Source organism: Aquarana catesbeiana, linkage group LG02, assembly GCF_042186555.1.
Source record: "Aquarana catesbeiana isolate 2022-GZ linkage group LG02, ASM4218655v1, whole genome shotgun sequence".
Taxonomy (NCBI): Eukaryota; Metazoa; Chordata; class Amphibia; order Anura; family Ranidae; genus Aquarana; species Aquarana catesbeiana.
Genome location: NC_133325.1, coordinates 131,121,372 through 131,146,439, shown reverse-complemented (window position 1 = coordinate 131,146,439; position 25,068 = coordinate 131,121,372). Strand labels below are relative to the sequence as shown.

At 39.8% G+C, this 25,068-nt stretch overlaps 1 protein-coding gene across 6 annotated transcripts in view; it reads left to right on the top strand.

Annotated features, from left to right (window-relative positions):
- The window catches only part of PARP4 (poly(ADP-ribose) polymerase family member 4), a 570,213-nt gene that overhangs the window by 261,519 nt on the left and 283,626 nt on the right, over positions 1–25,068 (top strand). For all 6 annotated transcript variants that reach the window (XM_073613478.1, XM_073613479.1, XM_073613476.1 and 3 more), the window contains exons 28-29: positions 7,255–7,335; positions 24,111–24,206. In XM_073613478.1, coding sequence (XP_073469579.1) covers positions 7,255–7,335; positions 24,111–24,206 — 177 coding nt within the window. The remainder of the gene's footprint in view (positions 1–7,254; positions 7,336–24,110; positions 24,207–25,068) is intronic.

Genomic DNA, 25,068 nt, shown 5'->3' with positions numbered 1-25,068 from the left:
CGAAGACTTCCTTCCAGAAGGTTTGGATTACTGGGCACGTCCACCATATGTGTAAATGTGTGCCTATTTCTGGGCATCCTCGAAAACAAAGAGCTGAGGTATTAGGTGAATATTTTGCCACTCTAGCGGGTACAAGGTACCAGCGAGTTAGGACTTTATAATTTGTCTCCAGTGCTAAGATGTTGGGTGAAGATGACTTAGATGTGAGCCATATGTTAGACCAGTCCGTGTCTTCTAAAGTTCGTCCCAGGTCCTCCTCCCACCTCTAAACGTAAGAGGGTCTATTAAGATTTGGTACTCCATATAATTGATTATAAAGTGATGAAATTGTACCTTTAGCAAATGGATCTTTTGTACAGATTGATTCAAAAATGGATAATTGGGATAATGGTGTATCCCCCTTTAGGAATGGTGTATAGAAATTTTTGATTTGGAGATATCTAAATATCTCAGAGTTTGGTAGATCATATTTTTCTCTAAGCGATGGGAATGAAAGGAATGATTTAGATGCTATGAAGTCATTTAGTGTCTGAATGCCTGATGTTGTCCAAGCTTTAAAAGAATTTGGGTAGATCCATGCCGGATAAAAGGCCGGATTTCTGATAAAAGAAAGGAGAGGATTGTGTGGAGATTGTAACTGATATTAGGTTTTTAGTTTATCCCAGAGAGATAAGAAGTGTTTAGTTATGGGATTATGAATTTTAAAGCGGTCTTTAGGATCAAGCCATAATAAGTTTGATATTAATAGAGGGTCATTTTCTGAAGCCTCTATAAATACCCATAATGGGATTTCCTGTTTTGCATGGTATTTGGACAGACTGGCCAAATGTGCTGCTCTGTAGTAGTTAGTAAAATTAGGGTATCCCAGGCCTCCTTTATTTTTGGGAAGATGTAGTGTGTGTATAGGTATACGTGGTTTAGAAGAGCCCCATATAAACGAAGTTGCTCTTTTTTGTACTATTCTCAAAAAGGGAGGACTCTGAATAGATAAAGCAATTTGGGTAGAATAGTCATTTTGATTGCATTAATCTTCCCTATCCAGGATAAAGGAAGTTGCGACCATTGTTTTATTAGATTTGTGATCTGTCTTAATACAGGAGGATAATTGGTTGAGAATAAGTCAGAATGAGATGCTGTTAAATGAATTCCACGATATGGGATTGATTTTTCTGCCCATGTGAATGGGAGTGCAGCCCTAGCTGGGATCAACTCCATGTTTGTGAGTGAAATATTAAGCACTAGGCATTTCTTGGGATTAATCATAAGGCCGGATAGGGCTGCAAATCCATCAAGAGCTGGTATTAAGTTAGGACCAGAGACCTGTGGTGATGATAGAAAAAGTAATATATCGTCTGCAAATATACATAATTTGTGTGTGATACCTCCTACTTCAATGCCAGTTATAGTTTGGTTTGTTCTGATGTATTGGGCCATGGGTTCGAGTATAAGGGCAAATAATAAGGGAGATAATGGGCAACCCTGTCGGGTACCTCTTTCGATATTAAAGGCATCAGATTTGTATCCAGCATATTTTATATAGGCTTTGGGTTTATTATATAATGCTTTGATCCATGTTAAAAAGTGGGGTCCAAAACCCCATTTTTGTAATGAATATTGCATATATTGCCAGGATACTGTGTCAAATGCCCTCTTAATATCGAGAGATAGAAAACATAAAGGGATTTTCCGTTTTTTTAGCAATATGTGCCAATAACACTGCCCTGCGTATATTATCGCCTGCCTGTCTATTTGGCATGAAGCCTACTTGATCTCTATGTATTAATTTTCCTATAATGCTATTGAGGCGTTTTGCTATTATTTTTGCTAATAATTTAATATCAAGGTTTAACAGAGAGATAGGCCGATAATTCACACAGGAAGTATCATCAGAAAGGGGTTTTGGGATCATACAAACAATTGCCATTAGTGTTTCTTGCCGAAAAGAATGTCCATCTAGAAGTTTGTTAAAAGTTTCAGTGAGAATGGGAGAGAGTATTTCTGAGAATGTTTTATAGTATAAAGCCGAGTAGCCGTCTGGACCTGGTCTTTTGTTAAGTTTTAGGTCTTTTATGGCGTTAGCAACTTCATCTATAGTTATAGGCTCATCCAAACTGCTTTTTTGATTCTGAGATAACTCAGGTAAGGTTATTTTTGAGAAGAAGGATTCAGCCTCTGTAGGATTAAATTCATTGTTTGTCTTGTATAAAGTTGCGAGATGTGAGTGAAATTTATGGACTATTTTAACTGGATTACAAGTATAAACATTTTTTGATAATTTCAAACGTATTGGTTTGAAAGATTTGTTAGTTGAATTTAATGCCCGAGCCAAATATGTACATGGTTTGTTTGTATTCATGTAGAAATTGTGTTTGGAGCGTTTGAGGGATTTATCAACTGACTCAGTGAGAAATAGATCGTATTCCAATCTAGATTTTTCCAGATGAGATTTTGTACTCTGAGATGGATTATCTTGGAATGATATGTAGGCTGCATTAAAATTGAGTTCTAGTTTTTTTGCTAGATTTTAAATAGTGCCATTTGTCTTTGTATTGTACCACGCAAGACAGACTTATGAGCTTCCCACAGTGTTATTGGGGAGATGTCTGTTGTATTATTAATTGATATGTATTCCTTTAAAGCTTGTTCAATGGCCATCTGATGTAGTGGGTGTTTGAGCATTATGTCTGGTAAGTACCACGTTGGGTCATGCGCTTTTGGTATGGCTGAGGCTATAGTAGTGTATACTGCATTATGGTCAGACCACGGAATCGGAATTATATCTGATGCAATAATTTCTGGTATCATTCCTATTGTTAGAAAAATATGATCTATTCTGGTGAAGGTTTGATGAGGGTGCGAGAAATAAGTGAATTTCTTTTTCATTGGGTTACTTTCTCTCCATGAATCTACCAGATTGTATTTGGAAAGAAGTTGAGAAAAAGGTAATCTAGAGGTTATTTTGGATGGTGTAAAAGGTGATTTATCTAGAAATGGGAGGAGGACCTGGTTCGAATCCCCACACATTATCACTGTTCCTATTTTGTGTGTATTAATCACTTGTAATATATGTGAGAGGAATGGTGTAGGTTGTTTGTTAGGAGCGTAGTAGGAAATCACCGTGATTGCTGTATCCATTATATAACCCATGAGTATCAGGTATCTACCTTCTGGGTCTTTAATTTCTGATGATAAGGTGAATGGTGTGGATCGGTGAAATGCAATTAGAGTTCCCCTTTGCTTGGTACAGGCAGAAGCCGTGTAAATTTGTTGATAAAAAGGAGAAATATATTTTGGAGTAGAATCTTTGGTGAAGTGTGTTTCTTGGAGGCATACTATGTGAGCCTTCTTGTTACGGAAAGTACGGAAGGCTTTGGTCCTTTTTTGAGGGACATTTATTCCCTGAACATTCAAGGAAAGTATATTCAGTGGTGCCATGGCAACAGATCAAATAGTTTTGACTTACTTTTTGTTATGCAGAGCTGACTGCGCAGATCAACCTGTGTGGACTGAAGAGATGAAAAGATAGAAAAGAAACCAGTGAATTCTGGAGTAAAGAGTAAACAAAAAACATATGAGATTAGATGATACATTGTATAAATTATTTTTTGCAAGTAATCACAATTTACCCGTGAAAGAGAATAAATATCTCTCTCGGGGGAATAAGTGCCTTCGTCACACTCCCACATAATATGGTTGGGAGAATGAGGAGGGCTAATGGGGGTACACGGATCTTCCGCTTACAGGAGAGAAGTGCTATGTCAAAAGACATCAAAATGATGTTTCATTAATTGGAGTGCAGAATATAGTTTTTGTTGAAATTATTTATTCCAGGGTGGTTGTATATGGTTAGTTTTGCCCTAGGCTAAATAATTCAGTTAGAAAGGTACTGTTAATAACATTGGTATTGATGAAGATAGTTTGAATTATTTTGGGATTTTAACCCTTTTAGAGTAAACAATTACATATTTTATTCATATGCAACTGTTTAGAAATGTTAACTCATAAAATTGAGGTTGTATTGCTTCAGATTAGAATAAACAAAAACATAATTCTAGGAACTAGTTAGGTAATAATATATTTGTTTTAAGAAAAGAAAGAAAAAGCTTCCATTACTTCTGGATTATTGAACATATTTGTCCTAAAAAGTAATAAATCTATTGTTATTACCTGATAATATATAACTGAACAAGAATTTCCTTATTTCACTTATATATTCTAAGGCTATATGAATCAGAAGTAATAAGAAATATAACTGGAATGTAACATGATCCCACACAGTGTGTGACTATCAGAATGCAGTTACATTCAGCTATAAATATAGGTTTTTTATAGAGAACCATCTCTTAGTATAATAAATGAAGAGATATCAGGAATTAGGATGTCAGTCCATTGAATCTTCTTGGTCCATGGATGATGTGGCATAACGGCCTCTTTTGTGAGAATGATGATTCCCATTTTGTTCTGAAATTTTCTGGGTGCGCCTGAAGGTGAAGATGATGTCATTCTTCTGCGTGTGGGAGTGTTGCTGCTTGTGGGTTCTGTCAGATTTAATTTTAAAAGGGTTTGTTGTAGTTCATCTGCTGATCTGCTTCTGTAAATTGTACCTTGGTAGTTAAATCTGACTGAAAAGGGGAAGCCCCATTGATACATAATGTTGTGGCGTTGCAGTTCCATTAGTTGGGGTTTCATGGATCGTCTTTTAGTAATAGTAAGTTGGGATAGGTCAGCAAAAATTTGATAATTGTGTCCTTGAAAATTAAGTTCCTTTTTTTCTCTTGCAGCAATTAGTATTTGTTCTTTCGTTCTGTAATAATGAAATTTTGTGATTATATCACGTGGGGGTCCATTTTTCTTTTTGGCTGTGAGGGCTCTGTGTACTCTGTCCAGTTCTAAACGTTCAATAGGGATATCTGGCTTTAGTTCTTGTAATAGAGCAGTAATAGTAGATTGCAGGTCTGTCACAGTTTCAGGTATTCCCCTTATGCGCAAGTTTGAACGTCTGGCTCTATTTTCGTAATCTTCGAGCTTAGTTTGAAGTATTAAATTCTCTTTTTTTAATTGTTCCAATTCTGTTATGTTTTCTTGGGTTGTAATTTCAATTTCATCCATTTTTATTTCTAAGGCTGCGGTGCGGTTTCCCAGCTCTCTTATTTCTTTGGTTAGGCTTTTTGTTATTTGGTCTGAGGTTTGTTTTAAAGCCTTATGAAGCATCTTTTCAAATTGTAATATTATTACTGGGGATGCTGAGGAGGCTTGTGGAGAAGTTTGTGAGAGGATTTGTTCTGTATCTGACTCAAATGGAGAGTCTTGCTGTGACATTTTCTGTCTGTGAGAGCGCCCTGATGCTGTATCTTGTGAGGTGACTGGAGCTGCTTCAGCTGCAGTGAGTGCCTGTGAGCTCTTTGTGAGGTGATTTTTATTTCTGCCACGGTTTCCTCCCAGTACCATATTTCCTGCGCAAACTTTCACAGTTTGTTCCCTGGGGCAAAAAGGTTCAAATGGATACCTTTTGAGCCTGCAGGCTCCGCTTTGTCCTTCTCTTCTCTCCTCAGCGGTGTGGAGCTCTAACAATGCATGTCTGCTCCGCTAGGCTCCGCCTCCTGCCCCCCGTTGTGCTACATTTCATTCTTGTCTGTATTTTCCTATGGATAACAGAAGCAATTGTGCAGTTTATAAACATCTCACGATCCAGTGACCATTCATAAATTCCCTGACTGTCATGAGCCCCACCCTCTTTTACTGACATGACATAACAGGTGCAGAAGGTGGTTCCTTTTACAATAAATGGAGCAGGCGTAGAAGCTGATACTCCACTAGTTTATACATGTATCCAAGTGTAATATACAAAATTTTGTATATTTTACTTGTTTGAAGTTTTTGTATTAGACTTTAAAGTGCTAGCAGCTGTATATTGTTTATTCACACTCTATATTTATTTCATTTATTTTCACAAATTTTCAAGAGCTACGTTGGCCTTCAGGCCTCTCTTTTCTATATGTATCCAGGTGTGCACTGTCCAATTCTGATTCCATGGTTACAGAAAGAAGAGGAAGGGTGAATTGGAATGCTTATATACAAATGCCCTTTACTGAATTGATTTACTAACAAATCGACTAGAACAATCCCTGTCAAAATACCCCCAATAAATGGTAATACAGGTGACAATGTTGTCAGCCAACCACCAAACATGCACTTCTGCAGACTTCAATCACTGCCAGTTGTACCTATGTTGTACTAAAGTGCGGATGTAGTTCACTGTACATCAAGAGGACCCTACAGTGCCAAAAATGGCATTGACATTCCTATGACGCAGTCATCACAATTTCTTCAGCTGTATAGAAATCAAGCACTAGGAGCACATTTTTCCTTTTCTAAACACACTCGCAACTAAATGTGTCAAGGGTATCTCCAGCTCCAATGAACTTAGTTTGTGTGTGTGTGTGTGTGTGTGTGTGTGTGTGTGTGTGTGAATACCTCCATCACATGTAAACGAGCTGTAGAATCAGGCCAGTATATAACCAATGAGTTGACAGTGCAGAGACTAATCATTCATATGGACCCATATGTTAGCTGACAACAAAAAGATGCAGCAGATAGCAGAAATTTTGGGGAGGTAGAATCATTATATGCTTACACAAAGGTGTCAACTTTCCACTACAGATCCACCTTGCAGGGTTTCTAAAAATACAATCACATCAGCAGGAACACACTGAAGCCTTCCTGTGGAGTTGTTGATCTGCCTGGGAGGATGGAGGATGGTGCTTGTCACTACTTAGTTGCGTATTCCTCTATTCTGGCTGCCAAAAGGGTCACCACACATGCAGCAGCCTGAGAACCAGAACCAGAGTGACGTCACTAAATCCAGGATATACCAAAGTGTAGGGCGCATAAGGTGTAGTGTGGTTCCACAATTACACGTTACATCCCTGGCAGTACAGACTTTTTCACTGTGTCTCATTCTTTCTTTCTCTGGTTAGAGAATATAAGCAAATACCTTGGGGGAGATTTACTAAAACTGGTTCACACAGAATCTGGTGCAGCTGCACACAGTAAACAACCAGCTTCTAACTTCAGCTTGTTTGATTAAGCTTTGACAAAAAAAGCTAGAAGCTGATTAGTTACTATGCACAGCTACACCAGATTCTGTGCGCACCAGTTTTAGTAAATCCCCCCCTGTCTATTCTTCATTTGTTTAAATTGTAATTTACAATTTTAATCACTGCTACTATATTTGTGTTATTTCTTTGTATTTAGATACTTCACAAGCTTGCAGCTCGGGCCTTCATTCGAGACTATGAAGATGGCATTCTCCATGAGCAAGAACATGAAAATGAGGTAAGTGAGTTATAATAGATGGCTAATTATATGGGCACAATTGTTCAGTACAATAAGGACTTGTGTTGACCAGAGCATTTTCTGCTGTTCAGCACCATGCTACCTTTAACTGCCAATTGCTCATTCATGCAACACTGTATGCAAATAAACTTGATATATTTTTTTTCACATAAATAGAGCTTTTGTTTGATGGTATTTAATCACCACAGGGTTTTTTATTTGTTGCTATATAAATGAAAAAATAAAGAAAACGTTAACACGATTTTTTTAGTTTCTGTTATAAAATTTTGAAAACAAATCTTTCTTCATAAAGATTAGCCCTAAAATGTCAGGACAGTACAAATACTCCCCAAATGACCCATTTTTGGAAAGTAGACATTCCAAGGTGTAAACAATTATTCCTGCGCTATCATGTGTGTGAACGTAAGAGCTTAAAAGGAAAAGCTGCCTGCACCGAGTCGGGTACAACCAGACCCTCACAGAAAATTATAAAATATAAAAAATTGGTGCCGCGCTCATCCAAGCAGAAAACACAAATGATGTGAGTGAGATACTCCTAATGCCTATGATGATCCGCACTAAGTAGTACGTCAATAAAAAACATATATAATAAATATAGTGGTGGTCTCTTGGCAGGATCAACCACTACACAACATACATATTCTATAAGTAAAAACTAAATATAAAGTGCACTAGTGCTCTGTGCTGCAATAATAACAGTGTGAATGACAGATTCAACAATAGCAGCTCCTATGTAAGAGTATAAAAGTCAAAACAAATGGTAAGTAAATACAAAGTGCACACGTGCTAGTGCTGTGACAAATGCTTAATTAGTGCAAGAGTGCTGATAGCAGATACCGCAATATCAGCTCCTATATAGAGTGAAAAAACTAAAATATATAAATAAAAATGAATGCCACAGATGTAGCATACATACAATCCTCAAAAAGTGGCTATGTGCAACCAAAAAACAATAACATCCACGTGATCCTTAAAAAAGACAGTTCAATCAAGGTGTATTCATAAAAAAGAGCAGTCCTCCTTCATAAAGTGATGTCGGCTTCCTAGCATGCAGATATACAGTAGGGTGCTCAAATGTGACAAAATGGTGCTCCTCTTCGTGTTTACACACTAGTGGGTAGTGGCCCCTTACCTTAGGGTAATGGGGTAACAGCAAAAAAACAGAAATGGGGGTACCATCCTTTCACTTTCTTCTCAATCCTTACGATCCCACTCCTGGAGCATATTCCCTCAGCAGGTGAAGGGGCACGGAAATATAAAAAAGGAAGGTCCCACAATAGTGTAGTATTGTTTGGCAAGACTAGTTTTATTCACAAACAGCAAAAGTACTCACGTAAAAAGTAAACAAACAGTGCTTATCTCCAACGAGCGGCGAGCTCGTAAGCCTCTATCAGCATCGGTGCCTATCCTGTCCCTACGCGTGACGTCACTGCCCACGTGACTTCTTCAGGGGATACCTATAGGCCCGATACGTGTCCTTAAATAGTATTAGAATGGCTGGTAATGGGCGGTCATTTTCTAGTGGTCTCAGCTTTATTAGCCTGGTGGCCATTTTCCCAAGGATTGGCAGGGCGCGGCCATTATGATAGTAATGTGTAGTTGAGTGGCCATAAGGGGGGTGTGTACAGCTTCCTGCAGTCAGCTGACCCAAAGAGCCAATGAGCACAGGCACATGTCTCCCGTACTCTGAGCTGTCAGCAAAGGAGGTATGAACACGGGACAACCTATCTCTAGTGTCTTCCTCCGCTGTAACACAATCGTATCAGACTACATCGGCATCACTCAGTGCTCATAGTCAGAAATATATACTCACAATAAGGCGTCCACAGACTAGGATATACCATGTATTAAATAGAGGGGAGTAGGTGACCAAAAATTTTTATAAATAAACCATATATTTTAATATATTATATCACAATAAAAGCTAAAAAAAGGGATAAAAATTCAAAAATAGAAAATGCAAATAAAACCAACAGTGGGAGAAGAGAGACTCTAATGCTGATATTGACCAACTTCCCACACAAAGGTGAACAGTCAATCCCCAAGCTAAAATAGTTAACATATAGATGGGAATTGGTGAATCAATTAATTACTGGGCTATGGGACAATACTCAAGGATATCTTGTACACATATTATATAACCCAATCCAAATATGTAATCTCATAGTTAAGTGATCAGATCTATAAGAGACAGAACCTGTTAAGTTAAAATGGTTACAGACACATATATTAATAAAAATCGATGAGAGATCTGAAAAACGAGAAATAAAAACATGGTCCATATATAATGTAATAAAAGTCGGGTAGTGGTTTCAACCATCTAAACCAAGATGGGATGAATAGGGCAAATAGTAAACAGTGGTTGAAGTAAAAGCGTATAGCAGAAAGGAGAGGTGGTCATATACCCTATGTTAGTAGAAATAAATAAATAGATTAAAACATTTTAAACTAATACAATCGGTTAAAAGTCACTGAGGAAACAGTTGAGGTCAAACTCAATGTTGAGGCCTCGGGGTGAGAATGTATCTAAAGTAAAAATCCACCTAGATTCCTTTTGGCTCAGGGTTCGCACCTTATGTCCCCCCCGCCAATGTCGAATGTATGGCTCAATGCCCCAAAACTTCAAATGGGTGGGGTCTTTATTGTGGCACAGTAGAAAATGTTTGGATACGCTGTGCTTATCGTAACCATTTAAAATATTCTGGACATGCTCTTTGATTCGTACCTTCAGAGGTCTTTTCGTGCGGCCCACATATTGAAGGCCGCAGCTCTTTGAATTTTCATCTACAAGTACGGGGGACACCTATGAGGTAAAAAACTTTATTTGCTGCAATACCGAAGGGGCAGTGTATGCCCTGGAGTGCAGCTGCGGCCTTCAATTTGTGGGCCGCACGAAAAGACCTCTGAAGGTACGAATCAAAGAGCATGTCCAGAATATTTTAAATAGTTATGATAAGCACAGCGTATCCAAACATTTTCTACTGTGCCACAATAAAGACCCCACCCATTTGAAGTTTTGGGGCATTGAGCCATACATTCGACATTGGTGGGGGGGACATAAGGTGCGAACCCTGAGCCAAAAGGAATCTAGGTGGATTTTTACTTTAGATACATTCTCAAATATGTCATGATGTCAAAACAACGTGAAATATGTGACAAGACTGATTAGAGTAATAAAAGGGCATCAGCCATGACCATATATTAATTAGAAATGTTGAATGAAAGTTAAAATGACACTGCCAATGAGGGGCATCGCATAACATCCTATAAAATAAAACAAAAAAAGGGGGAAGAAAAGGAAAATGACAAGACCTCGACATGAGAAGGCATCCTCCATATAGTGATCATTGCACAAATGATGTATATTCTGAGATGATACTAATACATGCAAAGTTTAATTAATCTAAAATTCATATTAGTAACCAATAAGTGGGTCCAAAATTCATATTGACGCCAATAACAATAGATAGAATTAAAAATTAAAAAAATTAAAAATTATAGAAAGGAGACCATAAGCTGAATAACTACGCTTGGTTAATAAAGGAATTAATGTCCCACTCTAAGTTGATACCTTGCGGAAAGTGGAACCCCAATTCGTAAATCCAGTAAGTCTCCAGACGGGAGACACCCCTAAGGGTCGACCCACCCCGCCAGGGAACAACATATTTATCGATGATGAGAAACTGTGTGCCCTCAGGGTTTCGGTCATGGAATTCCCTGTAATGTCGAGGCACAGTATGTTTAGTGCTACCTGCTTTAATAAGGTTAATATGTTCAGAAACTCGTGTTGTAAATGATCTAATGGTCCTCCCCGCATACTGCTTACCACATGGGCAAGCCAGAAGGTAGACTACCCCTGTAGTAGCACAAGTACAAAATTGTTTGATCTTATAGGAACGGCCAGTCACAGTAGAAGAAAAACTATGGCTAGCCCTCCTACCGCTGATGTTAAAATGACATACTAAGCATTTTTTGCAGGGGTAGAAACCAATCCAATTATGAAAAAGGGAAGGTTTATTCGGGGGGTTGATGACGTTGGGTGCCAACTTGTTTCGAAGAGACGGAACACCTTTGAAAACCACCTTGGGGGTTCTGGGCAACATAGGGCCCAAAACCTTGTCCGTTTTAAGGACATCCCAATAGTGTTCAAAAATTCTTTTGACATACTTTTGTTGAATGGAGAAGGACGTCATAAAGGACCATTTGAAGTCCTCATTTGCTTGTCGAGGTCTATCCTCTAATAATAATTGATGATCAATCGAACAGGCATTATCAATCTCCTTACCCAAATCAGAGGAGTTATATCCCTTCTCCAGGAACCTATCTTTAAGAGACGCTGCTTGGATCTTAAAGGTGTTAAGGTCAGTGCAGTTCCTACGTAGTCGCAGGAACTGGCTTTTAGGAACTGACCTGATCCAAGGCGCGTGATGGCAACTATCGGTGGGTATGTACCCGTTCCGATCGGTATATTTAAAGTAGGTGCTGAATACAAATTGGCTTTCCTTTCTTTCAATAACCAAGTCCAAAAAATGGACTGAGGTTGTACTTGCTTCAAAAGACAGAACAATATTCCTATTGTTATTATTAAGGGTCGCGATAAAATCGACTAAACCATCTGAACTGCCAGTCCATAGGAGGAGGATGTCGTCTATGTACCGAGCCCACAACAAGAGGTGTGGGTTATTCATGGCATAGACGACATCCTCCTCCCACTTGGCCATAAATAAATTGGCCAGACTGGGAGCGAACTTTGCTCCCATTGCAACCCCCTTGTGTTGACGATAGAATCTACCATCGAACCAGAAGTAATTGTGCTGCGTTGCGAACTCAATTAATTCGATAATATAGTCTATCTGGGGTGAAGCAAGGGAGGCATCCCTGTTCAGAAAACACTTAACCGCATCAATACCCTTACGGTGCGGGATGCAGGTGTAGAGGGATGCAACGTCCGCGGTTGCCATAATAAGATCACCAGGGTGGGAAACATTTGAAAGTAATCTGATCACATCTTTAGTATCTTTTAAGTAGGACGGCATCTTTATTATGGATGGCTGAAGGAAAAAGTCTATGTATTTCCCAATTTTTGAAGTGACCGAGTCGATACCACTAATTATTGGCCGACCTGGAGGGTGTAGGGGGTCCTTATGGACTTTAGGCAGGTAGTACATAACAGGTATGCGCGGGCGAGGGGAACTAGAAATGATCTCTCCTTCTTATTTAAAATGCAAGAATTAAAACCTTTAGATACCAGTCTTTGTAAATCCTTCTTGTATTTTTGTGTAGGATTACTAGATAATTCAATGTATGTCTCTTCATCTCCCAAAATACGGTGCATTTCGTTAATATAATCTGATTTATTTAACAAGACAATGCCACCGCCTTTGTCGGCGGGGGGAAAGACCAAATTTTTATTATCGCATAAAGTCTTTAGGCCTGTTGAAGGTAAGGGCTTATGAAATCTACGTTTTAATGGAATGTTAGCTAAATCTCTCAACACTAACTCTTTGAACAGATTGATAGCTGGTGGGAGTTGTGTTGGGGGGCTGAAAAGAGAGGGGTTGGATAGACCTGAATGAACAGTGCCAGACGTTGCCGCCCTGGCTACATTCCTAGAGGGATTTGAGATAATGTACCTCTGAACATTAATTTTCCTAATGAACTTCTGAATGTCGATAAATGTATCAAACTTATTAAGTTTACACGGAGGGGCGAACTTGAGACCCTTATTTAGAATAATTTTCTCTTCCTGAGTGAGAATAGTATCACTCAGGTTGAATACCCCCTGGCAGGTTAAACCGTTTCCTTTTTTCGTCTCTGGATCCTCCTCCCTCCTCTGGACCCTCGCTTGTTTCTGGACCTCTTTTTTTGTTTTGGGGGTCCTCGTGAAAACCCAGAGTGGTCTGTAACCCAGAGTAGGATTGTTTATAGGGGGATGGACCATACCCAGCATTGGGAAATGGGTAGACGTTTTCGTTATAGTGATCCCGCAAAGGGGAATATCTGTTGTATGTAGAGACCGGAGGGTGCCTATAGTAAGGTGGATTCTGATGGTGGGGATAGTGGGAAAAGTCACAGTTACGAACCGGGGAACTCCTATAATGGGAGTTCTCCCGATCATAATAATGATGTTCATCGTGACTACGATATTCACCCCTATTTCCACCTCTGCCCCTACTCCTAGAGTAGGGACCTCTACCCCTTTGTTGATTTCTAGGGGTATGTGTACTAGGGTGTCGACCCCTATATGAAGAGGGGCCTCCATCCTGGGCTCGCCCCTTTTCGGCAGAAGGTTTAGGGCGGACAGAAGGCTCCCTAGGAGGAACTACAGTGCTTATACTCTGGACATTAGTTTCCATTGCAGACTCCAAGGTAGGTGCCGTGATGGATTTCTGCCATCCAAACACCCTACCCGCCTTGTAATCCCCAACGTCTCGGGAATACTTTTTGTGTTTCTTGGTTCTTTGTTCTTTATCTTCTTTTACAAGATATGCTTGCAAATTAGAGGATAAAGTATTGTATTCAACCGAGTTTTTAAAAGTAAGTAATTTATCTTTCAGCTCCTTGATCACCCGATCTAGAGTCGAAAGACGAGTACGTTTCCTCGTGATGAGAAAGTCAAGGAACTTGATACCAGCGTCATTAAAATATGTGAACCAAGAGTCGAGTTCGGACTCACCCTGTTGGGGGTGAACATCCCACCTGAGACTCCGTGGGATCATGCCTTCTGCCACATATTGTTCCAAAAAGGCAAGATCCCATTGAAGGTGGAGTTCAGAGACCATGACATTTTTTAGCCTCAAAAATAATCCGCCAATTTCTGAATCGTTGGAAGTGGCTACAAATACACCCTCGGTATTGACTACTCTGGAAGCATGGTAGTCAAATACATCCATGTTGAATGGAAGAAAATGCGCTGCAGCTATACTGGATGTCTAGTAAGTGATAGAATCAATGGGGGAATAAGTACAGCGCTGCGCCAGAAAGTGCTAAAAATTTTTTATAGTATACAGTTAGCAGCTAACACACCTCTAGACACAGGTAAGGGTTAAAAATAATATATAATAGTGTAACGCTATGTGTATATATAAATTATAAATCTTACATAACTAAACCGAGCAAGAACCTGACCATCCCTTGCGGGGCAAAATAGTATTGAAACGCCACTGAGTGATTCAAAATAACACTTGAGATACAGTGAATATTGTAAGTCAATAATAAGAAAATAGTATAGTGGGTCTAGGAAATCATACATATGTGACAAATCAACCAATATAGTCCATAAAAATTGACAAATATATTAATAGTGACTAGTGGAATAGAAAACCACCACCAAAAGTCTATGAGGGTTGAGTGTTGAGAAAATGATGGAAATAAAACTCCCAAGTTTCCTCGTAAATGAAATTGGTCACTTCTGGCAGATGAATAAATAGATAAGGAACCACAGATGGATGGAGGGTCTAAATAGGTGGCGAGACCATCACCGGAGCATCAAAAGAGGCTTACCAGAATCAGGTGACTTGGAAAGACCTACGTCTTACAAGTCTAAGAAAGCTTATTGACCACCAGGTCTGGCAAGATGAATCGTCAGATATCCTCAGCTTCCAATGGGGGGAGGGGTCTCACCACAGCTTCAAACGTCCCCAAACGGTCCAACAGGCCAAACGGATGTTTCAAATACCATGCGAGAAATAAAGTTCACATGGCATGATAACGTTTAAAAACATCAATTTATTAAAATAATAAAAGAAAACACTCACATGATAGGAGATCACAAACAGCTCAAAAAAGATCAATCGTGGTAATCGTGAGGGGTCCACCCGACATGTTTCGGCTACAGAGCCTTCATCTGGGGTGTGGAGCCCCCCCACCTCACCGCTTTTTAAACAAGAAATGACCCCCACTGGGAGTGTCACAATACCCGAAGTTACACAATTGATGTCACTTCCGGTTACTAAAAATAATAATAGTAATTTACTATTAAACTAGAATAAATAAGTATACAATAAGAAAGGGAGCAATGGGCGGTATTGTACCGCCATCACCGACATATAGAAAATCCCCATCACCGACATATAGAAAATCCGGATCGTATGGTGAATATTACACTAGCAGCTTGGCCGGCTAACCGGAAATAATCCGGACGCGCACCAAGCCTCTCTCTCAGTGCAGCCAGATCCCATAGGTTTTAATTCTTGCATTTTAAATAAGAAGGAGAGATCATTTCTAGTTCCCCTCGCCCCGCGCATACCTGTTATGTACTACCTGCCTAAAGTCCATAAGGACCCCCTACACCCTCCAGGTCGGCCAATAATTAGTGGTATCGACTCGGTCACTTCAAAAATTGGGAAATACATAGACTTTTTCCTTCAGCCATCCATAATAAAGATGCCGTCCTACTTAAAAGACACTAAAGATGTGATCAGATTACTTTCAAATGTTTCCCACCCTGGTGATCTTATTATGGCAACCGCGGACGTTGCATCCCTCTACACCTGCATCCCGCACCGTAAGGGTATTGATGCGGTTAAGTGTTTTCTGAACAGGGATGCCTCCCTTGCTTCACCCCAGATAGACTATATTATCGAATTAATTGAGTTCGCAACGCAGCACAATTACTTCTGGTTCGATGGTAGATTCTATCGTCAACACAAGGGGGTTGCAATGGGAGCAAAGTTCGCTCCCAGTCTGGTCAATTTATTTATGGCCAAGTGGGAGGAGGATGTCGTCTATGCCATGAATAACCCACACCTCTTGTTGTGGGCTCGGTACATAGACGACATCCTCCTCCTATGGACTGGCAGTTCAGATGGTTTAGTCGATTTTATCGCGACCCTTAATAATAACAATTGGAATATTGTTCTGTCTTTTGAAGCAAGTACAACCTCAGTCCATTTTTTGGACTTGGTTATTGAAAGAAAGGAAAGCCAATTTGTATTCAGCACCTACTTTAAATCTACCGATCGGAACGGGTACATACCCACCGATAGTTGCCATCACGCGCCTTGGATCAGGTCAGTCCCTAAAAGCCAGTTCCTGCGACTACGTAGGAACTGCACTGACCTTAACACCTTTAAGATCCAAGCAGCGTCTCTTAAAGATAGGTTCCTGGAGAAGGGATATAACTCTTCTGATTTGGATAAGGAGATTGATAATGCCTGTTCGATTGATCGTCAATATTACTAGAGGATAGACCTCGACAAGCAAATGAGGACTTCAAATGGTCCTTTATGACGTCCTTCTCCATTCAACATAAGCATGTCAAAAGAATTTTTGAACACCATTGGGATGTCCTTAAAACGGACAAGGTTTTGGGCCCTATGTTGCCCAGAACCCCCAAGGTGGTTTTCAAAGGTGTTCCGTCTCTTCGAAACAAGTTGGCACCCAACGTCATCAAGCCCCCGAATAAACCTTCCTTTTTTCATAATTGGATTGGTTTCTACCCCTGCAAAAAGTGCTTAGTATGTCAGTTTAACATCAGCGGTAGGAGGGCTAGCCATAGTTTTTCTTCTACTGTGACTGGCCGTTCCTATAAGATCAAACAATTTTGTACTTGTGCTACTACAGGGGTAGTCTACCTTCTGACTTGCCCATGTGGTAAGCAGTATGTGGGGCGGACCATTAGATCATTTACAACACGAGTTTCTGAACATATTAACCTTATTAAAGCAGGTAGCACTAAACATACTGTGCCTCGACATTACAGGGAATTCCATGACCGAAACCCTGAGGGCACACAGTTTCTCATCATCGATAAATATGTTGCTCCCTGGCGGGGTGGGTCGACCCTTAGTGGTGTCTCCCGTCTGGAGACTTACTGGATTTACGAATTGGGGTCCCACTTTCCGCAAGGTATCAACGTAGAGTGGGACATCAATTCCTTTATTAACCAAGCGTAGTTATTTAGCTTATGGTCTCCTTTCTATCATTTTTAATTTTTTAAATTTTTAATTCCAATTATTGTTATTGGCGTCAATATGAATTTTGGACCCACTTATTGGTTACTAATATGAATTTTAGAATATTAAACTTTGCATGTATTAGTATCATCTCAGAATATACATAATTTGTACAATGATCACTATATGGAGGATGCCTTCTCATGTCGAGGTCTTGTCATTTTCCTTTTCTTCCCCCTTTTTTTGTTTTATTGTATAGGATGTTATGCGATGCCCCTCATTGGCAGTGTCATTTTAACTTTCATTCAACATTTCTAATTAATATATGGTCATGGCTGATGCCCTTTTATTACTCTAATCAGTCTTGTCACATATTTCACGTTGTTTTGACATCATGACATATTTAAACATCATTCCTGTTTAGATCCATCCTTGCTGACACTTTAAACCAGCTGTCAGATCATCAGGACCATGTTCCGGTCCTCTCCAACCTATCGGCGCCTCGCTTCCTATATGAGATGGGATGGGGCTGCCGATATGAAAGAGAGGCTTGGTCTTGGTCCCAGGAGTGGAGCGCACGGGTGCCGCACTTGATGAGCGGAGGATGATGTCATCGCGCACACTCGCATTACAAGGCCAGATCTGATGGGCGGAGCGTGACGGCGCTTCAGCCTATGGGATCTGGCTGCACTGAGAGAGAGGCTTGGTGCGCGTCCGGATTATTTCCAGATTAGCCGGCCAAGCTGCTAGTGTAATATTCACCATACGATCCGGATTTTCTATATGTCGGTGATGGCGGTACAATACCGCCCATTGCTCCCTTCATATTGTATACTTATTTATGCTAGTTTAATAGTAAATTACTATTATTATTTTTAGTAACCGGAAGTGACATCAATTGTGTAACTTCCGGTATTGTGACACTCCCAGTGGGGGTCATATCTTGTTTAAAAAGCGGTGAGGTGGGGGGGCTCCACACCCCAGATGAAGGCTCTGTAGCCGAAACATGTCGGGTGGACCCCTCACGATTACCACGATTGATCTTTTTTGAGCTGTTTGTGATCTCCTATCATGTGAGTGTTTTCTTTTATTATTTTAATAAATTGATGTTTTTAAACGTTATCATGCCATGTGAGCTTTATTTCTCGCATGGTATTTGAAACATCCGTTTGGCCCGTTGGACCGTTTGGGGACGTTTGAAGCTGTGGTGAGACCCCTCCCCCCATTGGAAGCTGAGGATATCTGACGATTCATCTTGCCAGACCTGGTGGTCAATAAGCTTTCTTAGACTTGTAAGACATAGGTCTTTCCAAGTCACCTGATTCTGGTAAGCCTCTTTTGATGCTCCAGTGATGGTCCCGCCACCTATTTAGACCCTCCATCCATCTGTGGTTCCTTATCTATTTATTCATCTGCCAGAAGCGACCAATTTCGAGGAAACTTGGGAGTTTTATTTCCATCATTTTCTCAACACTCAACCCTCATAGACTTTTGGTGGTGGTTTTCTATTTCACTAGTCACTATTAATATATTTGTCAATTTTTATGGACTATATTGGTTGATTTGTCACATATGTATGATTTCCTAGACCCACTATACTATTTTCTTATTATTGACTTACAATATTCACTGTATCTCAAGTGTTATTTTGAATCACTCAGTGGCGTTTCTTTTTTTTTTTTTTTTTTTTTTCTCCACTTCAGCGAAAATTTTTCTGAGACATTATTTCAACTTTATATGTCAAACTTTATCTCTTCTCATTTTTCACATCATTGTGGATTGTTTCCGTCACATCTTTATTGTTTTTCCCTTCTGGGATATTATTTAATAATTTTAAAAATCGACGACAAAACGCCTCCTATAAATATGAACCCACTATTATCTTATTCTCTCTCAGTCCCTCTTATTTCCCCCCACCCCCCTCCCCCTCCCCTGTGTTTGGTCCGTTCCTTTATGTTATTTATTTATCCACTTGGCTCTGCACCTATTCTTTCTTTTATCTTATCTAAATAAATGTCTGAGACTTTGTATTTTTTCCAACTTTCCCATCTACTATTATCCCTTTTCTCTCCTCCTTCCATTTTGTAGTGATAATCTGTTTCCTTTAGCTAGTTTCTAATGTCTGGTTTTCCACTTTTTAGCCAATTCTTGGAAATTAAGGCCTTGGCCGCATTCAGGAGGTTAGGTACTATTGATTTTCTATATTGTTTCTTAGGTTTATTATAGATATGGAAGAGGCAAGTCCAGATGTTTTGTTCTATTTCTTCTTCAGTTATTTCTTTTATGTTATTTAACACTTCCTTCCAGTACTCCATTATTATTGGGCATTCCCACCATATGTGTATGATCGTTGCTATTTGGCCACATTTTCTCCAACACAAAGAGGTTTTGTCTTGATGAAATCTGTGTATTCTTACTGGGGTCATATACCATCTTGATACTAGTTTATAATTCATTTCAATAGTCTTCATGCCCCAGGCCTTATTATATCCCATTTCTATCATTTTTTCCACTTTTTGGTTATCTATTTTTATATTCATTTCTTTTTCCCATTGATTTATGTATTCTGGTCTTTCTTGTGCTTCCAAATCTGTCAGTGTACTATAAATTTTTGATGTTCCGTTTTTCAATGGTATTTCATTGCTACATAGCTTTTCCAGTGCGGTTAATTTCGTTTCGTCTCTCAGTGGGTGTGGTATTGTGCTTACTAAGTGCCTTAGTTGATTATAATTCCATTCATTCATCTTCCATCCATTCCTTTCCTCTATTTCTACTCGTGTTCTTATTTTGCCATTTCTAGTGATATCTTTCAATTGTGGGTTACGTATTCCTTGAATTCCAAATATTTCCTTCCCAGGGGTGAAGAAATTCGATCCTGTGAGTGCTAATAGTGGTGAATTATATTTCCATTCATTCTTTAAGTGAATGGTGTCCCAAATTTTAAATACATTTTTTGTTATTTCGTGTGTGTCAGTGTCCAATGTTCTATATTTCCGTGGAATCCAAATATTCTTATGTAATGTGACTCCGCTTATTATGTTTTCCATTTCCACCCATTTTTTTTCATTTTTCTCATTTGTCCACTCTAACATTCGTGTTAAAACTATGGCTTTATAGTACCTACTTATATCTGGAGCGGCCAGACCTCCGTGCTCCTTTTTCCTTGTAATCAGCGTGTATTTGATTCTTGGTTTTTTATTAAACCATATGTATTTTAACAAAATTGTTTTAATTATTTTAAAAAAGCTCTGCGGGATCTTTACTGGTAACATCTGTAATCTGTAATTTATTTTGGGTAGTATCATCATCTTGAACATATTTATTCTTCCAATCCATGAAAGTGGCTGTATTCTTAACTTTTTCATTTCTTCTTTGACCTCATTGATCAATGGGATAAAATTTGCCTGGTAAATTTTTTCCACTCTAGGAGTTATTTTAATTCCAAGGTAATTTAGTTCTTTTACCCACGTAAATGGGAATTCTTTTTGTAAAAACTGAACTTCCTTTTTCTCTAGTCCTATGTTTAATATTTCCGTTTTTATTGGATTAATTTTGAAGTTTGACAGTTCTCCGTATTTTTTTATTTCTTTCAATATGTTTGGGAGTGACACTCTTGGGTTGTATACGTACATCAAGATGTCGTCCGCGTAAGCTGCGATCTTATGCTCTTTTCCTCCTAGTCTTGCTCCTTCTACCTCTTTGTTGTTGCGGAGTGTTGCTAATAATGGTTCTAAAGCCAATACGTATAATAGTGGAGACAGTGGACAGCCTTGCCGTGTTCCGTTCTGCATCTTAATTTTTGGAGAGAGTCTACCGTTTACTTTTACGACTGCTGTCGGGCCATTATACAAATTTGTTATCCACTTCATCATTTTTGTCCCGATACCCAAGTGCCGCAATGTATCCATCATGAAACCCCAGTCTACCCTGTCGAATGCTTTTTCACTCAGTGGCGTTTCAATACTATTTTGCCCCGCAAGGGATGGTCAAGTTCTTGCTCACTGTTTAGTTATGTAAGATTTATAATTTATATATACACATAGCGCTACACTATTATATATTATTTTTAACCCTTACCTGCGTCTAGTGGTGTGTTAGCTGCTAACTGTATACTATAAAATTTTTTTAGCACTTTCTGGCGCAGCGCTGTACTTATTCCCCCATTGATTCTATCACTGTTTACTATTTGCCCTATTCATCCCATCTTGGTTTAGATGGTTGAAACCACTACCCGACTTTTATTACATTATATATAAACCATGTTTTTATTTCTCGTTTTTCGGATCTCTCATCGATTTTTATTAATATATGTGTCTGTAACCATTTTAACTTAACAGGTTCTGTCTCTCATAGATCTGATCACTTTACTATGAGATTACATATTTGGATTGGGTTATATAATACTGTATGTGTACGAGATATCTTTGAGTATTGTCCCATAGCCCAGTAATTAATTGATTCACCAATTCCCATCTATATGTTAACTATTTTAGCTTGGGGATTGACTGTTCACCTTTGTGTGGGAAGTTGGTCAATATCAGCATTAGAGTCTCTCTTCTCCCACTGTTGGTTTTATTTGCATTTTCTATTTTTGAATTTTTATCCCTTTTTTTAGCTTTTATTGTGGTATAATATATTAAAATATATGATTTATTTATAAAAAATTTTTGGTCACCTACTCCCCTCTATTTAATACATGGTATATCCTAGTCTGTGGACGCCTTATTGTGAGTATATATTTCTGACTATGACCACTGAGTGATGCCGATGTAGTCTGATACGATTGTGTTACAGCGGAGGAGGACACTCGGGATAGGTTGTCCCGCGTTCGTACCTCCTTTGCTGACAGCTCAAAGTACAGGAGACGTGTGCCTGTGCTCATTGGCCCTTTGGGTCAGCTGACTGCAGGAAGCTGTACACGCCCCCGTTATGACCACTCAACTACACATTACTATCATAATGGCCGCGCCCTGCCAATCCCTGGGAAAATGGCCGCCAGGCTAATATAGCTGAGGCCACTAGAAAATGGCCGCCCATTACCAGCCATTCTAATACTATTTAAGGACACGTATCGGGCCTATAGTTATCCCCTGAAGAAGTCACGTGGGCAGTGACGTCACGCGTAGGGACAGGATAGGCACCGATGCTGATAGAGGCTTACGAGCTCGCCGCTCGTTGGAGATAAGCGCTGTTTGTTTACTTTTTATGTGAGTACTTATGCTGTTTGTGAATAAAACTAGTCTTGCCAAACAATACTACACTATTGTGGGACCTTCCTTTTTTATATTTCCGTGCCCCTTCACCTGCTGAGGGAATATGCTCCAGGAGTGGGATCGTAAGGATTGAGAAGGAAGTGAAAGGATGGTACCCCCATTACTGTTTTTTTGCTGTTACCCCATTACCCTAAGGTAAGGGGCCACTACCCACTAGTGTGTAAACACGAAGAGGAGCACCATTTTGTCACATTTGAGCACCCCACTGTATATCTGCATGCTAGGAAGCTGACATCACTTTATGAAGGAGGACTGCTCTTTTTTATGAATACACCTTGATTGAACTGTCTTTTTTAAGGATCACGTGGATGTTATTGTTTTTTGGTTGCACATAGCCACTTTTTGAGGATTGTATGTATGCTACATCTGTGGCATCCATTTTTATTTATATATTTTAGTTTTTTCACTCCATATAGGAGCTGATATTGCGGTATCTGCTATCAGCACTCTTGCACTAATTAAGCATTTGTCACAGCACTAGCATGTGTGCACTTTGTATTTACTTACCATTTATTTGTTTTGACTTTTATACTCTTACATAGGAGCTGCTATTGTAGAATCTGTCATTCACACTGTTATTATTGCAGCACAGAGCACTAGTGCACTTTATATTTAGTTTTTACTTATAGAATATGTATGTTGTGTAGTGGTTGATCCTGCCAAGAGACCACCACTATATTTATTATATATGTTTTTATTGACGTACTACTTAGTGCGGATCATCATAGGCATTAGGAGTATCTCACTCACATCATTTGTGTTTTGAGCGCGGCACCAATTTTTTATATTTTAGACATTCCAAGGTATTTAGTAAGAAGCATGGAGAGTTTTTTGAAGTTGGCATTTTTTTGTCACAATTTTGTCATAATTAAATTTGTTTGTTTTTTACATACTGTCACCAGTGCAGTACAGAGACATCATATGACAGTTTTGGCGGTGATCATGGACACTGCCTTGTGACAATATGTAAAAAAACATGGAATTAAAAGATGTTTTATTCAATTATTTTAAACATTTTATTTATTTATTTATTTTTTACATCCTGTGATTAGAGTAGTTCAGTGTCAGAATAGTGACACTGTACTACTCTGGGGGGTGTGATCAGGGATTTTTTTTTACACTGTTATTGCTTATAATGGCGATGATCACCATTTTCATTCATGACCGCTTACTTACATGGTACAGGGTGCAGTAATTGGCCCAGGTACCATGTAATAGCTGTGGGCCAATCACAGCATCACAACAATAAGCAAGCTGTTCATATTTCTATAACTAAATCTAGGTTTTATGTGCAGAGAAAAAACTGCAAGCTGTATTCATAATCATAAGCATTGTTTTCTAGTATCTACCCATATACAATATTGCAAGCCTACTGTAAGTCTGAAGCTGCCTGTAGCCATTAAATGGCAACTAAACAATATTTTTAACTAGGAAAACTTGTATGATTGTCACAGGTAACTGGGTTACATATTGTGTGGTTGTTGTGCAGTATGCATTTTCTTTAATATAGAATAAACCTAAGATCTGATGAAAATAATTTATAATCTTGATTTGTGTTTATTTTGTATGACTTGACCACATTAAGATGGAGAAACAGAAGATGAAATCCTTCATTATTAAGCTTAGCAAAGAGCATTCAATTGTGACTCAATTCACAAGCTTTGTTGCTGTAGAAAAACGGGTGAGTTTAAACCATTTCTTTTGGTGAAATTTCAGTGTGTGTGTTTATGTGAATGTGTTAAAGTGATAGTAAAGGCTTTTTTCATAATGATAGGATTATATCGCCTCTGCAGGAGTAGGACTAGGCAGAACAAAAAAACAAAACACTTGGCCACTCCCATGGTCCGTTCTCAGTCAGTATATAACCCCCTCCCTGCTCTAGATATTCAGTTTTGTGGGACGCGGGTACTCCCTGGGGTGGTCGGTCCCTCTGGGGTTCTCCTCCACCCTCCTCCTACTCCCCCCCCTCTTTCCCGGGCCCAGGCTTCCGGCCTAGGGACTTTTTGCGACACACAGGCCCCTTTTTGCCACCCTCGGGTTTGTATTGGGGGGTATCTGGTGGTTAGGCCTGGGAGGCGGGTGATCGGGGGTCCTGCTGACTAATTTAGGCCGCGGCTGTGCGGCCTACCAGCTAGGATTGATCCGGTCTCCCCGCGGGCCGCGCGAAAATTTAGGCTGCGGCTTTGCGGCCTACCGGCTGATAGTCCGTCCAGGGCTCAGGGTTTGTCCGGCCCCCCCCCCCCCCGCGGGCCGCGCACTCGCGACCTGCGACTGGAAATTTAGACCGCGGCTTTGCGGCCTACCAGCTCGGATCATTCCGGTCCCCACATGGGCCGCGCACTCGCGGCCGGCCTGTGCCCCCATCCCGTCTGTGCCCCCTGTGAGGGCCCATGGTTTGTGCTCTCTGTGAGGGGCCGCAGTTTGTGCCCCCTGTCAGGGGGCCCGGTCTGTGCCCCCTTGTGAGGGACCCCGATCTGTGCCGCTGTGAGGGGCCTTGATCTGTGCCCCCTGTAAGGGACTTTGGTGGTGCCCCCTGTGTAGGG